At 43.4% G+C, this 17,123-nt stretch overlaps 1 protein-coding gene across 1 annotated transcript in view; it reads right to left on the bottom strand.

The window, feature by feature from the left end:
• The window catches only part of rnf17 (ring finger protein 17), a 44,594-nt gene that overhangs the window by 10,690 nt on the left and 16,781 nt on the right, over nt 1-17,123 (bottom strand). The window contains 11 exon segments of the mRNA XM_061804313.1: nt 7,561-7,575; nt 7,577-7,725; nt 7,800-7,911; nt 8,507-8,597; nt 8,675-8,787; nt 8,870-9,008; nt 12,781-12,898; nt 13,634-13,751; nt 13,828-13,943; nt 15,633-15,789; nt 16,801-16,930. Of these exon segments, the coding sequence (XP_061660297.1) occupies nt 7,561-7,575; nt 7,577-7,725; nt 7,800-7,911; nt 8,507-8,597; nt 8,675-8,787; nt 8,870-9,008; nt 12,781-12,898; nt 13,634-13,751; nt 13,828-13,943; nt 15,633-15,789; nt 16,801-16,930 (1,258 nt within the window).

Raw genomic sequence — 17,123 nt, 5'->3', positions numbered from 1 at the left:
TATATATATATATATATACACACACACACACACACACACACCATATTTTCACGGCAATAAGGCTCACTGTATTATTAGCCGCAGGCCCGGTGGCGCTTGCGAGACAGTGAGGCACAATTGCACCTTTATTTTTCGAAACAGAAGAACAGACTTATACTTTTTTCCCCACCACTATGAGTGGTGGAAGCGAGTGATGAGTCAATATACCATCTTCACCCACGGTTTCACGCCGAACCAAAATCTTTACACCACAGCAAACAGAACAGCACAAGCAGCAGATAAGAAAACCATGAACGAAGAAATAATTGGCACAAAACATGCACTTCAAACTTTATTTACATACATGTTTAGGATACATTAGCAACATTAGCTTAAAAGCATACGAGAGCATCCATGCACACTATTTAAAAAGGTACCGGATAGGAAACAGAGTTCAGTGGTACGTACTTTACTGACATAATAGTGTAAATCATGAGTTCAGTTCTACTTTATTTAAGTATTTAACTATGTAGCTATACAGTATAGCTGTATAGAGATACTAGCTGAAACCATACAGTAGCATGTATGCACGCCTTTTAAATACTGCAATAAAGTGCAACCAAATTCACTGTTTACAATGTTAAATACATTATTAAAGTACAACCAAACTCAAGTTTTCCTCTGGGTACCTTTTTAAATGGCGTGCATGCTTGCTACCGTATGCTTTAAGCTAGTATCGCTATATAGTATAGCTACATTATTAAATATGTTAATAAAGTACAACCGAACTCACTGTGTATATGGTATATCCCACGCCGCTCGTAACTTCACTTCGCTTAACCTATTCACGCCATGTCGAGTGAACATCGAGTGTTGCTTTGTTGTTTTTCTTTCACAGCGATTGTTGTTCTTTGTTAATTAATCCATTGCTCGTGTTGTTCTTCCAACTTGGCCACTTCATCTTGTTTCCACGGAAATTCAGCTTGGTCTTCTCAACTTTGCAAAGCTCGTTTTCCTACTACCTCAAGTGGAAGCAGACACGTTAGCCCAAGCATCCACAATCCTTTCATTGTGGCGTAACTTCCCGGGGCTGCTTCTTAATAACATTGTGTTCGCCATTTGTCATCCATCGGTCCCAACTTCACTTTTATTTTGTTCACGGCGATATCCAGCGAATGAAGTTGCTTCATTGTTGTTTTTTTTTTTCATGGCAATCGCCAAGAATTAGAAATGAGCTCATTAGAGGGACAGCCAAAGTTGGATGTTTTGGAGAGAAGATTTGAGAGAGCAGACTTCGATGGTTTGGACATGTTCAGAGGCGAGAGAGTGAGTATATTGGTGGAAGGGTGCTGAGGATGGAGCTTCTAGGCAAAAGAGCGAGAGGAAGACCAAAAAGAAGGTTTATGGATGTGTTGAAGGAAGACATGAGGGCAGTTGGGGTTAGAGAGGAAGATGCAGAAGATAGGCTAAGATGGAAAAAGATGACACGCTGTGGCGACCCCTAACGGGACAAGCCGAAAGGAAAAGAAGCTTGTTCTTTGTTAATTAATCCATTGCTCGTGTTCTTCCAACTTGGGCCACCTAGACTTGTAGGCTCCCAGTATAACACCAAACTCTAAGTTCATTAGCTGCGCTTGTTTATTCACGGTGGCTGTTTGTTCTTTGTAAGCACATATCTTTGTTGGTGCCATTTTGGGGGACCTTAGCCAAAGCTATGTTGTTCAGCTCAAAACATACTGGCGTTATGTACCTTCTGGGGGGTGTGCCTTTAGCGTCCTCTCCACACCCACTCTTTCTCCTGTAACTTCCACATGCTGTCCTCTCACGTGTCCGCTTTTCCTTTATATAACTAGCATGTCAGTAAGAAATGCTTACAATCGGTTACAAATTTTGGACAACGGATCATGTATAAGGCGCTCCCGCATTATAAGGCACCCTGTCTGTTTTGGAGGATATTCAAGAGATTTAAGTGCACCTTATAGCCGTGAAAATATGGTGTGTTTGTGCGTGTGTGTGTATATATATATATATATATATATATATATACACACACACACACACACACACACACACACACACACACACACATATCCACTCACATTTGACGAGCGCGTTTGCGCCAGCGGGCCATCGCACTCGCAAATCTGCACAGTTGAGCACGAAATATTACACGCGTGAAATTTGTTACGAGTCGTAAAAATAGATTTTGAAAGACGTCGCTTATTTTGTGTAATCTTGACATTAATTTACGTGTTTATTTCATAAATGTTAAAAAAACAAGCCCGCTCCTAAACAATCAGTATTCACCCGGAAACAGGAAATGCAAGTTAACCATATTGAGCATGTTCGGAAGTGATGCCAAAAGCACATGTTCCGACCTGCTTCACGCACCGCATTTACGTTGAAAGTCATCAACATAATGAGCCATGTCAAAGGAAATTCAGTAACACCAGGGGTGCTCAATGTGTCAATTGCGAGGCAGTTTTGGTTGATCGTGTGACGGTGTGCCCAAAAAAAAAAAAAAAAAAAAAAAAGACAGACCATCATCCACCTCGTCGCTTGATTCAGGTGTGGCCAATACGTCGAGCGCACCCACATAAAAAAGCATTCTAGCAAGGCGACCTCCTATTTATGGCAGTCGGAGCGATGCGGGCGTGCAGCCACAACAGGCGAGCTGCTTGAAAAGTAGATCTTGGGGTGAGGATATCTGGGCACCCCTGAGTTACAATGAAAACATTTCTGGGATATAACAGGTAATGTTTCAAGATATATAAAGATATAAAGTTATAGGTGTGGTCCACCAGCCAAGCACGCAGATATAAAGTTGCCGGTATGATTAGGGATGGAATCTCAAGATCGTAAAATAACTTACTGAGTTCTTATACCAGAGTACGTAGTTGTTACCGAATACCATAATCATAATTTATTGACACTACACAGACTGAGAGAGACATTTTTTAAAAAGGTCAAGAGACATTCAATTTCAAAACTAAGTATTTATATAATGAAATCATTTTATTTAATCATGATATATTGTTATCATCTAGCGTAATTTATGGCGGTATCTATTGTCAATCCATTGATGAAAGCTAGCAGTAGATCTATATGTTCCTAAACAATTTAGAGGGGAAAAGTTTTCAACTTCAAGATAACGCGGTATCATGGGGGAAAATGACCGTTGGCCTTTAGATAAATGAAAAGACTAGTCTAATGTTAGAATTTAGATCAAGTCAAAGTAAATCACAATGTCATACTTATTATCGTTAGATACTGAAAATTTACCTGTGTTAAATCCCAGAAATGTTTTTCTTGTAACTGAATTTCCTTAGACATTGCTCATTATGTTGATGACTTTCGATGTAAATGCCCTCGCAGTATGTGAAGAAGCTCCGAACATGTGCTTTTGGCATAACTTCCGAACATGCTCAGTAAGGTTAACTTGCATTCCCTGTTTCCGGTTGAATACTGATTGTTTTGGATCAGGCTTCTTTTGTAACCAACATTTATGATTTAAAAATGCAGCCCTATGGGGGCACAAACCAGTGCAATCTCTAGGCCGGTCCCAAGCCCGGATAAATGCAGAGGGTTGTGTCAGGAAGGGCATCCGGCGTAAAAACTGTGCCAAACAAATATGAGCGTTCATCGAAAGAATCCCATACCGTGTCGGTCGTGGCCTGGGTTAACAACGCCCGCCCCCGGCACTGCTAACCAGCAGGGCGTCGGTGAATATTCAGCTACTGTGGGTCGAAGACAAAGAAGAGGAGGAAACCGGATCCAGCGTCAGAAGAAAAAGAGGAATGCACAGAGCCTACAACTGAGAGTAGGGACTTTGAATGTTGGGACTATGACAGGAAAAGCTCAGGAGTTGGTTGAAATGATGATTAGGAGAAAGGTTGATATTCTATGCATCCGAGAGAGCAGGTGAAAAGCTAGTCAGGCTAGAAGTTTAGGAGCAGGGTTTAAATTATTCTACCATGGAGTAGATGGGAAAAGAAATGGAGTAGGGGTTATTTTAAAGGAAGAGCTGGCTAAGAATGTCTTGGAGGTGAAAAGAGTATCAGATCGAGTGATGAGACTAAAATTTGAAATTGAGGGTGTTATGTATAATTTGGTTAGCGGCGATGCCCCACAGGTAGGATGTGACCTAGAGTTGAAAGAGAAATTCTGGAAGGAACTAGATGAAGTAGTTCTGAGCATCCCAGACAGCGACAGAGTTGTGATTGGTGCAGATTGTAATGGACATATTGGGAAAGGAAACAGGGGCGATGAAGAAGTGATGGGTAAGTACGGCATCCAGCAAATGAACTTTGAGGGACAGATGGTGGTGGACTTTGCAAAAAGGATGGAGATGGCTGTAGTGAACACTTATTTCCAGAAGAGGGAGGAACATATAGTGACCTACAAGAGCGGAGGTAGAAGCACACAGGTGGATTATATTTTGTGCAGATGATGTCATCTGAAGGAGATTACTGACTGTAAAGTAGTGGTAGGGGAGAGTGTAGCTCAACAGCATAGGATGGTGGTGTGTAGGATGACTCAGGTGGTATGGAGGAAGATTAAGAAGACAAAGGTAGAGCAGAGAACCATGTGGTGGGAGTTGAGAAAGGAAGAATGTTGTGCCACATTTCGGACAGAGGTGAGACATGCTCTCGATTGGCAGGAGGAGCTCCCGAAAGACTGGCATACTACAGCCAAGGTGATCTGGTAGGAAATGGGAGAAGGAAACTTGGTGGTGGAACCCCAAAATACAGGGAGTCATACAAGGAAAGAGATTAGCGAAGAAGAAGTGGGACACAGAGGACTGAGGAGAGGCGAAAGGAGTACATCGAGATGCGACGTAGGGCAAAGGTAGAGGTGGCAAAGGCTAAACAAGAGGCATATGAAGACATGTACACCAGGTTGGACACGAAAGAAGGATCTCTACAGGTTGGCCAGACAGAGGGATAGAGATGGAAATGTGTTGACTGGTGCCAGTAGTGTGCTAAATAGATGGAAAGAATACTTTGAGAAGTTGATGAATGAAGAAAATTAGAGAGAAGGAAGAGTTGAAGAGGCAAGTGTGAAGGACCAGGAAGTGGCAATGATTACTAAGGGGAAGTCAGAAAGGCACTACAGAGGATGAAAAATGGAAAGGCAGTTGGTCCTGATGACATTCCGGTTGAGGTATGGAAGCGATTTGGAGAGATGGCTGTGGAGTTATTGACCAACTTATTCAACAGAATACTCGCGGGCGAAAAGATGCCTTAAGAATGGAGGAAAAGTGTTCTAGTTCCCATTTTTAAGAACAAAGGCGATGTTCAGAGCTGTGGGAATTATAGAGGAATGAAGTTGATGAGCCACACAATGAAGTTATGGGAAAGAGTAGTGGAGGCTAGACTCAGGACAGAAGTAAGTATCTGCGAGCAACAGTATGGTTTCATGCCTAGAAAGAGGACCACAGATGCATTATTTGCCTTGAGGATGCTAGTGGAAAAGTACAGAGAAGGTCAGAAGGAGCTACATTGTGTTTTAACTTTTACCACTATTATCGAGAGTACACACAAGCAGCATGTCTAACTCTTTTTGCTCTATGATGCCCAGACTACGTTGCTAACTAAAGCACTGGTAATGTTTGTAATTATGAGTGTCGCCCTTTAAGAGCCGGAAGGGGGCGGAGTCAGGTAAACTAGCAGGAGACCGCGTGCTTGGAAAAAAAAAAAAAAGATGTCAGGCTGCGGTTCATTGCGCTGGATCTGTTTTCATGTGCGCTGAGAATGTGTGACAAGTGCGCAATTGCTACTACACAAAATAAGCAACATCTTTCAATATCTACTGGTAACTAATTTTACGCGTGTGATTTTTCGTGCTCCATTGTGCAGATTTGTGAGTGCGATGGCGCCCGTCAAATCACAGTTACTGCCTTGACTTTCTGTCCTACACGTTCCTGTTTTTCTTCTTTCAAAATCCAAGAGATTTTCTTTAAATGCTGATTGTTTTGTCTCCATGTGGCGAGGCAGTTTTGATGGTTTCATGGCTTCATTAGCAAGTCAGTCACTGCATATTACAAAGAGTGGGTGTGGGGCTTGAATTTCCTGTTCCCATGAACCCATAAGACAGAATCTTGGTATTTTCTTTTAAATGCAGCTTTCCTTTTGTAGGCAGTGTGTGAGCTCTCTTTTGTCTCTTTGATGTCTTGTTTACCCTTTCCAAAGAAACGCTCCAGTGACCTGCTTCGGGTTCATTTTATGAGGGCTTGCTTGCATTGTTGATTCAAGAAAAACCCACGCCAAATGACGCGAGTATGGAAGTTGTTGTCTTTCAAAATTAGACAGAAGAAAAAACCAATTATTTATTATTCATTCTTTGCGGCCCGGTACAAAACAAAATGAGTTACGGACCAGTACCGGTCCGGGGACCACTGGTATAGGCAATTTAATCAGACATGTTTGGGTTTGGAGCTGCTGCAAGTCTGAAGTGTAAAGGGGGGAACTTCAGCAGATCTCGGTGATGATGGAAAAAAAAAACAATCACGATTATTTCGGCTGATCCTGTAATTATTAATAAACAAGATTAATTTAAAAGTCACATATTTTGGATATTCAGACCTCCATAGAGTGACTCTCTAACCTGGACTTAGTACAAAAGTGTCAATTTAATTAAAAAAAACAAACAAAAACAGTTTTGTCTACTGTAAAGCGTCCAGAAATGCCCCATTTGACAGGTACTTGTTTGACACAGTTTTGTATCCACTTTCTCCATATTTGGCTCAGACCTCACCCTTTCTTCTAATTGGTTGACTCTGTGGAGAAGACCCATGTCTGTTTATGTTTATAGTGCTGGCTCAGGAGCAGAGAGGTAGCGGAGATCTTTGCTAGTGCTATGGATAAGCTCAAGAAAGTCTAATGACGCGGTTTCAGGTATCTCAGCATAAAAATGTTTGGGACTCAGGAATGTGTGGACGATGTTACTTGTTTGATGTTATGATGTTTCACAGTTACTGAGGCACCAAACAGATCATACATCCCAAATAAGAGAAAAAGTAGGTTAGCAAAATACAGGACCTTTTCAACTTTATGTACTTTATTCAACTAGCTAAACAAACTTAAAAATATAACTTAAAAGAACAGCCGGAAATTAGATGACTGGTTACCACATCTGCCTCACAGTTCTAAGGACCTGGGTTAAAATCCAGTCTTGCCTTTGGAAAGTTTGGAGGTTCTCCCTGTGCTTGCGTCTGTTTTCCTCAGGTACTCTGGTTTCCTTCCTCATCCCAAAAATATGCATTGTAGGTTAATTGGAGACTTTACATTGCCTGCAAGTGTGAATGTGCAGGCGAATGGTTGGTTGTTTATATGTGCCCTGCGACTGGGAAGCGATCAAATCAGGGCGTATCCTGCCTCCCACCCATTGTCGTCTAGGTCAGACTCCACTGCACACGTGACCCTAGTGAAGATAAGTGGTACTACCAATAAGATACAATACGAGCTGGTCAAACTGACTTCGAACTAGCAGGTTAAACAGACACACTCACTACCGGAAGATTAATGTGAGTAAGTTTAGCTTGGGTTTCAAGACCAGCAGGATGATTGAACAATAACCCACCTTGACGTGTCCCCCCCAAGGCCTCCAGCACATGGCCCCGGTGCCACAGCATGTCGGGTCCGATGACGGCACATCCCTGCATGGTCTTCCATTTGTACATCTTCTGACTGGGCAGCGGTTTCATACTCTGGTGGATTTTCTCCCTCAGCTGCTCCAAATGGTACCCTGAAGATAATGACACAAAAAAACTGTCAACCCATGATCCTTAGACATATCACGGGTTTTAGTGTTTGCGTTACCTGCGGCGTCTGTTCTGGCGTAGATATATCTGTCTTTGTTGATGGCAGTGATTGTCAAGTGGTTGTGACCCAGTTGTGGAAGCTCAGGTGCTTTGTACAGATCAGTTTTCACCTACAAACCAACAAACACTTGCATGTGTCGCAATAATTCAGGTTGATAATTTGGGTTTGAGCACCTCAGTGGGTCTGGTGGTGCAAGGTACGGGTCTGGAAATAAAAGGTATTGAAGAGTATGCTGAGAGAGGAGGAGGTATTTCTTTATGAGTCTTGGTTTGTATGTTGGTGTGAGAAGAGTTAGTTGCATTGGGCTTTTCAACAGCAACGCTGACCTCTCTACAAGGTGACAATATAGGTTATTGGTTATGAACTTATTAGGTGATTAACCTGAGAGACAACCTTAATCTTGAAAGTCAAGCCTAAAACTCGTGAAAAACTAATTGTATTTTGCAATAAACTGCATCCACATTTTTAATTTACGGCAATAAATGTGTATGTGTTTAAATGGAGACCCACACTGGCTTCCTCTCACTGAGGGCAAGGCCCTCATGGGCCAGATGGTCAGAGAGACTAACCAAATCTCCCATCTTGTTAGTACACATCTGAGTAACAGCCAACGGTCGCTTAGCCGACACCTCCAGGCGATGAGAATACATTAGAACCGGGATCACAAAGGCAGCAAATGAAAGTGGAAGAATGTAATTTCAGACCTGGATGGTGATTGGGACTGAGGCTCCTGACAGGTTGTACCGCATGAAGTCGCAGGTTGTGGGTGTGCAGATGTTTTGCCCCCTTGCAGGTCTGATAGAAAAAAGATGTAGTTGCGAGAATCATGAAAACTGTGTGTGTGTGTTTGCGTGTGTGCGCGCATGTGTTACCTGATGTCCGTCAGCGAGCACTCCAATCTAAAAGAACCGACTAATGAAGGACAGAGTGGCTGCAGGTTGCTTACGTGTAGCTTGACCTTGTTGCCGTGGTCACATTTCATCTCCTGTTGCCAGCCAACACACAAACAAACTCACTGACCTGTTCACTCAAATTGGCATGAGTGGCCAAGTCCCAAGATGGAACACCTCTACAATATTGCCGAAAGAGACTTTGGCACAGATCTGTCCTCTTTCCTTCTTGACATGAGCTGCACAGAACATGTCAGGCTTCCACTCCACGTTTTGAGGCTCCAGGTGCTCACACTCATTCAGAAGCTCACTCAACCTGGAATATATTGAATACTGAGCAACAATTAAACTCACAATTAAGCGTGTCAAAGATTCTGGGTAGCATCAAGTGAATGTGTCATAAACAGAATGCTAGGGCGGACCCAAATGCACGACACGGTAGACAGGGAGGCAGTTAAAGGAAGATCTTTATTCATTCCATGGTCATAAGCCAGACAGTCAGTCAGAGTGAGCAGCAGTATCAAAAGCGTCAAGCTTATGGGGTTGGTCGCAGGACAGGCGGAGGTCGGTACATAGGGGTTCAGGATCAGGAACGAGAAAGTGCGGCAACGAAGCATAGATGGCAACGATCACGCAAAGCCAGACCATCCACTGGGTCCTAAATGTACTGGGGTTAATTATTCCTGATGCAGGTTTGCAGGGGACCTGCACAGCCAGGGTTGGGGCCAGCAGGACCATGACAGTACCCCCGCCCCCCTTAACGGCCAGCTTCAGATGGCCCAGGAGCCTCAGGATGGGATGCGAGGAAGTCTCTGATAAGGCTAGGGTCAACAGTAAAACGGGACGGGATCCAGGAACGTTCTTCTGGGCCATACCTTCCCAATACACCAGGTATTAAACCCCCCTCCCTCTACGACGGGATGATAAAAGCCGGTGTACCGAGTACACCGGACCTCCATCAATGATGCGGCGGGGAAACTCGCTTGACTGGGGGGACTAATGGCGATGGACGAGTTGGTCGAAGCTGGCTTACATGGAACGTGGGATGAACCCTCAGCGATCTGGGAAGTTTTAAGGAAACAGCGACAGGGTTATCGATCTCAGTGATAGGAAAGGGACCCAGGAACCTGGTAGCTAGCTTGCGTGACTCCGTCCGCAGCGGAAGATCCTTTGTGGACAGCCATACGCGTAGTTCCACCTTGAACGCTGGTGCCCTTCTTCTCTTGAGGTCTGCCGCGGATTTGTAGGAGCTGCCCATGCGTAGTAGCGTCTTTCGGGCTATTTCCCAGGTACGCTTGCACCGTCTCACCACTGCCAATGTGGATGGCACCGCGGAGTCGGCGGCCACAGATGGAAACGGAGAGGGAGGGTAACGATGTGGAACGGAGCCAAACCTGTGGAAGTGGAAGGCAGAGAGTTGTGGGCATATTCCACCCATCCAAGGTGCTGGTTCTAAATGCTGTGATCATGCGATGCCAGACAGCGTAGACAGGTCCTGATGTATTCTTTCTGTTTGGCCATTGGACTCCAGGTGATGACCTGAAGTGAGGCTTACTTTTGCCCCGATGAGGGTGCAGAATTCATTCCAGAATCGAGACACGAATTGCGGTCCTCCATCCGACACTACATCCACTAGCAGGCCATGATAGCGGACGACTTTGTCTTGTAGTAGCTGCGCAGTCTGCTTGGCGGACGGAATCTTAGGAGCGGGTACAAAGTGGACCATCTTAGAAAACCGATCGATGACTGAGAGTACCACTGTGTTCCCCTGAGAGCAGGGTAGACCTGTAATGAAGTCGAGAGAAATGTTTGACCAGGGGCCAGAGGGAATTGGTAGCGGCCGTAGCTCACCCATCGGTCGCAGGCGAGAGGTCTTATTGGCCATACAGATTGGTCACGCGTTGACATACTCCCTCAGGTCCTTTCCTAGGATTGGCCACCAAAACCGTTGTTCAACTACTGACCAGGTCTTCACCATGCCGGGTGACAGACAGTCTTGTTCGTGTGGGCCCAATCGATGACGTCTCCTCGTAGCGAGGGTACCACGAACAGACGGCCGAAAGGACATTCGGCTGGGCCAATAGAGTCCCTTAGAGCCTCCTTTACCTGTGTCTCGATCTCCCAGGTGAACCCGGACATGAAGCAGGCCTTCGGAAGTATCGGAACACTAACGGGCTTTGTTCGCTCCCCTTCATGGATCCGGGATAATGCGTCCGGTTTGCCATTCTTTGAGCCTGGACGAAAGGACAGAGTGAAGCAGAAGCGAGTGAAAAAGAGTGCCCGCCTGGCTTGGTGAGCACTCAATCTCTTGGCGGTCCTCAGGTACTCCAAGTTCTTATGGTCCGTAAGGACCAGAAATGGCACTTGTGATCCCTCCAGCCAGTGTCTCCATTCCTCCAGCGCCGTTTTGACAACCAATAATTCTCGATCACCCACATCATAATATCGCTCTGCCGGAGTCAGTCACTTACACAAGAAGCCGCATGGGTGAAATCCATCCCTTGCACACATCTGGGAGAGTACTTCTCCCATTCCCGAGTCCGATGCATCCACCTCCACCACAAACTGCCTCTCTGGATCTGGCATGATCAGATTAGGTGTCCTGGTGCCAGGTGGACGTGTGAACACCCTTATGCCTGAACATTGTGTTTGTTATAGACAATCCGTGATGAGCACAGAAGTCCAGTAACAGAACACCACTTGGGTCCTGATCGGGGCGGCCGTTCTTTCCAATCACGCCCTTCCAGGTCTCACTGTCATTGCCCACGTGGGCATTGAAGTCCCCCAACAGAATGATAGCGTCCCCAGATGGGGGCGCTCTCAAGCACTTCCTCTAAGGACTCCAAAAAGGTTTGGTACTCTTAACTGCTGTTTGGTGCATAAGCACAAACAACAGTCAGGACCTGTCCCCGTTCCCAATGTTTCTTCAGAGCCACCGTCTCTAATCCGTAGATCATGGCCGGCCTCACCACTGTTTTATAAACTTTGCCGTTCATCCTAGCGGATACTTTTGTGTCACATAGAACACCAGACACCTTCCGCCAAATGTTCCATCCCGCTTGGACAGGTTTCTTAACTTCCTTACCACACTCACCATTGCACTGTATTGTTGACCCCAGTATTTGAAGTCGTTCACCCTCGCTATCTCTTCTGTGGAGTTTCACTCTTCCTCCTTCAGCCCTCTCATTTACACAGATATATTCTGTTTTACTTTGGCTAATCCTAATTCCTCTCCTTTCCAGTGCATGTCTCCATCTTTCTAATTGTTCCTCTGCATGCTCCCTGCTTTCACTGCATATCACAATATCATTTGCGAACATCATGGTCCAAGGGGATTCCAGTCTAACCTCATCTGTCAGCCTATCCATTACCACTGCAAACAGGAAGGGGCTCAGAGCGGAACCCTGATGCAGTCCCACCTCCACCTTAAATTCTTCTGACACACCAACGGCACATCTCACCGCTGTTCTGCTTCACTCATACATGTCCTGCACTATTCTAACACACCAGACTTGTGCATGCAGTACCACAGTTCCTCTCTTGGTACTCTGCCATAGGCTTTCTCTCGATCCACAAGGACACAATGTAGCTCCTTCTGACCTTCTCTGTACTTTTCCACCAGCATCCTCAAGGCAAATGGTGTGTCTGTGGTACTCTTTCTATGCATGAAACCATACTGTTGCTCACAGATACTTACTTCTGTCCTGAGTCTAGCCTCCACAACTCTTTGCCATAACTTCATTGTGTGGTTCATCATCTTTATTCCTCTGTCCAGAGTTCTGAACATCGCCTTTGTTCTTAAAAAATGGGGACTAGCACACTTTTCCTCCATTTTTCTGGCATTTTCTCTCCCACTAGTATTCTATTGAATAAGTTGGTCAAAAACTACAATGGGGAAATGAAATGCCAGTATAAGCTATTTAGCTACATACAGGAAAAACAAAGTATGAACTCATTTTTGGACCGGTGAACTGACGTCTGAACTAGTTTGCAGAGAAAATGAACTTTCCCAAAACATATCGCAGGTTAAAAAAAAAAAAAAAATTGTCTTTTTTTTTCCCAAATATCGTGCAGCCCTATAGACATACCCATTTTTGGAGCAGACCAACTTCTCTGTTATTAGCACCTCAGCTATATCAGTGAGTGTGTCCGTTGGCCTGCTCTTGAGCATCTTGACTGGTAGAGGTTTTGTCTTGGGGGAATTTTCTGTTTGAAGAAGAACGAAATGAGTAAATCAGTTCGTGAGTTTATACAGCAGCAAACAACGAGTCCACACTTATTCGCGGTTCACTAATCACAAATTTACTTGTTTATCCCACCCCACCATGGAACCTATCCTCACCTATTTTCTTGAACATTTTCCCATTCATGTTTTCTTTTGCTCTCTCTCAAGTACCCAAAGAGAGTCATGGCTCAAAGCAAAGGGCCAACTCTCTGTATAATGGAGCAGAGCATAGCTTAGCCCAGGTTGTTAGTGGTTAAGCGGAGTCTTTGCTGCATGTGTATGATTTTGTTCTGTTGTGTGGCAGTCAAAAAGCTCAGGAAAAATTACCTGAAAATTACTATTTTTATGGTTTATGAAGGTAACATCCACACACAACTCCAATGCATTTTTTCAAAACCAAATCATCTGTTGGTCACTTATTTTTCAAGATGATTGGAATGCTTTTTAAATGTCTTTGGATCAAAGGTTTGTGGTGTATTAGTGGATTCAACTATTAACAGTGCCGTGGAAAAAGTACTGGCCCCCTTCTAAAATTAGGATTAGCATTTCCCCACTTTAATTTAAGACAATCAAAAAAATGTATAATGACAAATATAACAAGGGAACCTAAAACACTCTTTTGAAATGGTAATTTTATTTACTAAGGAAAACATTTTTCAAAGTCATCTGGCCGTGTGTCGGAATATTAATGGGACCCTTTACTTTATTTACTGTACCTGTGGCTATTATGGTGAACACCTTGTTGTGAGCCAGGCATGTGAAGCGTTCGATACAGGCGTTGCTCCACTTCTTTCCAGCCAGAGGAATCACGTCTGACAGGCAGCACTGGATCGCCTGTGAGATACAAAAAAAATAAACACTAATATCAGTGTACTGATGCCAAAGTTTAAAACAAATTAAGCATCATTACCAATGTCGGCAAGGAGAAGAACTCATCCTTCATCTTCCGCAAGTCGCTGGCTGACAACACTGTTTTATGTCCGTAGTCAATTGAGCGTACCGCCACATTTCGGCTCCTGGGATGGCCTGACACACGCACGCACGCACATACCCACACACACAATTATCACCCTATTCAGAATAAAATCCCAACCTTTATTTTATTAAGAGCATAATAACAATAAATCATTGATGATTTGCGATTCCTTTTTGAACCTATATTCAATTGACTACAATAGTAGATCTTAAATGTGCAACCAAACTTGTTTTTCATGAAAATATTCTCCAACTTTGGATTTGTTAGCTGACACACGCTCCATATGACATGGGACGGGGGATGTTTGCCACTGAGTTACTGAAGAGTTCAACCTTTGTAGGTGGAACTCGTTCCCATTCTTGCTTGATCAAGCACTTCACTCAGTACACAGACCAGAGTCTCTGTGTCATATTTTGTGCTTCAAAATGCGCCATATATTTTTTATGGATTGTGAGCAGGGGAGTCTTGTACTCTCACTCTTTCACAATGAAGCCACACTGTTTAGCTTGGACTTGTCTTTCTGAAATAAGCAGGGTCATACTGTTAGGCCTTGATGTTTATGTCCCAAGATTTCTCCAGATTCTCTTAACCTTTTGATGATATTGTCGATTCAGTAGTGAAATCCCTAAATTCCTTGCAATTGTACATTGATTAAAGTTCCCTTAAATGACAAACCTATTTGTTCAGTTATGCAAGAAGAGGTGAACCTTGTAACATCTTTGATTTTAAACAAATGAACCTTTCAGTACACTCACCTGTTTCCAATTAATCTGTTCACCTGTTGAATGTTCCAAACAGATGTTTTTTTTTAAAGCAATCCTCAACTTTTGCAGTGTTTTGTTGACTCTGTCCCAGCTTTTTTTCAGAACAGTTTGCAGGTATCAAACTCCAAATGAGAATATTTGCAAAATAAATGAATGAATGAAAATGTTTTATCATTATTCTTCTGTGTACAGTACTTTGCTTTCAAATGTGGTTTTATTTAAAAAGTTTTATAGATAAAGTTAAGTTTAGAGTTGAATCTTTGTAGTGTATTCAATTAAGTATCTACATCGGTGGTGGACTTGTTAGAGCATCTGCCTCACATCTCTGAGGACCTGGGTTCAAATATCCTCCCCACCTGTGGGGAGTTTGAATGTTTTCCCCATGGCTGGATGGGTTTTCTCCAGGCACTCCCGTTTCCTCCCAAAGACATGCATTAATTAATTAATCGCGCAACCCTTGTGAGGATAACCAGCTCAAATTATGGATGGATAGATGATTCTGGAAAGGAGCTGCCATCGGTTGGCAGCTCTGTTGTCATAGCCATAAATGCATTTTTCGTAATAAATGGCATCGTAATTTCTTTTAGTGTTTTGGCTTTTGGTTTTCAGTCTTGGATTCTCCATTTTCGGGTCATGCAGAAAATTTTCATTTAAGCTTTTAAGTACAATTTGTATGGTCTCTTTTTATGGTTATTATATCCATCCATCATCTACCGCTTTTCCGGGTCGGGTCGCGGGGGAAGTAGCTTCAGCAGGGATACCCAGACTTCCCTTTCCCCAACCACTTCTTCCAGCTCTTCTGGAGGGATCCCGAGGCGTACCCAAGCCAGCCAAGAGACAGTCTCTCCAGCGTGTCCTGGATCGTCCTCGGGGGTCTTTTTTATATGGGTATTATATTGTCATGAAATTCTGACTAAATTCACAAAATAAGCAATAGAAAATAGACACATAAGGATATGATGCTCATGTCCTTACCCATGACCTCAACTCTGTACCACGTGTTATCATCAAAGCAGGCCACGCAGGCCTGTCCAATGACAGGACAGTAAACCATCAGGTCTTCTCCATTCTTGCCGTTGTAGCACTCCTGAAGCTTTGCTTTGAGCAGCGATAACTCCATATTGTCAGTCTGCTGGTCACACACATAATAATGAAGACTAAAGACCAGGAATGAGAGTGCGAGGATATGATGCAATTTTTTCGTAAAGCGTTAACAAGAGCTGTTTAGAGTGGAGAGGACAACTTACAGCATAGGTGCGCAAACATTTGTGTGCAAATTTGTACATTTTTAATAAGATATTGTGAGAAATAAGCCAGAGTTAGATGAGGTGAAAGAAGTAAAAATATGGGTGTAAGATCATTTAGTTTTAAACTAAAATAATTCCTTCTTTTAAAATCAGAATTTTTCAATTTAAATGAACAATAGATTTCATTTTTAAATCATCTTAAAATGTTTTTTGGTTGTAGTGTTTTTAATTTAATCATTTACACTGAATTAACAAGCCAATAATCTAATAATCAAAATGAAAAATGAATACATACAAAAATAGTTAATTTTAAAAGCAAAATTTTAACTCACTCTCATCTATGGAATTTTAATTTTAAAGAACTTGTAAAAAATTAAAAGTTAATAAAAAATATGGCGGCACGGTGGGGCAGCTGGAAAGTGTTGGCCTCACAGTTCTGATGACCCGGGTTCAATCCCAGACCCCTGTGTGGAGTTTGCATGTTCTCCCCATGCCTACGTGGGGTTTCTCCGGGCACTCTGGTTTCCTCCCACATCCCAAAAACATGCAACATTAATTGAACACCCTAAATTGCTCCTAGGTGAGATTGTGAGTGGGGCTGTTTGTCTCCATGTGCCCTGCGATTGGCTGGCAACCAGTTCAGGTCGTACCCTGCCTCCTGCCCGTGGACAGCTGGTATAGGCTACAGCACTCCCCGGCCCTTGTGAGGATAAGCGCCTAAGAAAATGGATGGATGGATAAAACCATCAAATTGAAGGGAAAAATGGCTAAATTAATGCTATACAGAAAAAAACGGTGAGGTGATATTTTTGTGGTTTAGGACAAAACAATTAGGATTTTTAATGGACTTTTTAAGGTGCAGTATTGATGGCAGAGTTCATTTTTGTCTTTAGTACCAGTTGGATGTAGAAGTCATCAGGGCTATTGATGTGGGTCACCAACGCGCTGCACTCTACATGGATTTTCGGTAAGACGGCCGGGTAGTACTTGAGTGGCCTCCTGCTCAGCTTCACCGGATAATAAAATCTGAAAGTGACGATAACACGCAACTGCAATATCAACACAGAATATTGAGAACATGTAAATGGAAGAGAGGGTGGCGTCATTGCGAGCTATTCATTTGGAGCCTGGGCCTTCAGTGGTGACTTCAGCCAACTATAAAAACCACTAACACTATCACAGCCAAATTGTAGAAACCATCAATCCCATGAAAAAACAC

The sequence above is a fragment of the Syngnathoides biaculeatus genome, chromosome 18, assembly GCF_019802595.1.
Source record: "Syngnathoides biaculeatus isolate LvHL_M chromosome 18, ASM1980259v1, whole genome shotgun sequence".
Taxonomy (NCBI): Eukaryota; Metazoa; Chordata; class Actinopteri; order Syngnathiformes; family Syngnathidae; genus Syngnathoides; species Syngnathoides biaculeatus.
This window is presented reverse-complemented; position numbering and strand designations above follow the sequence as displayed.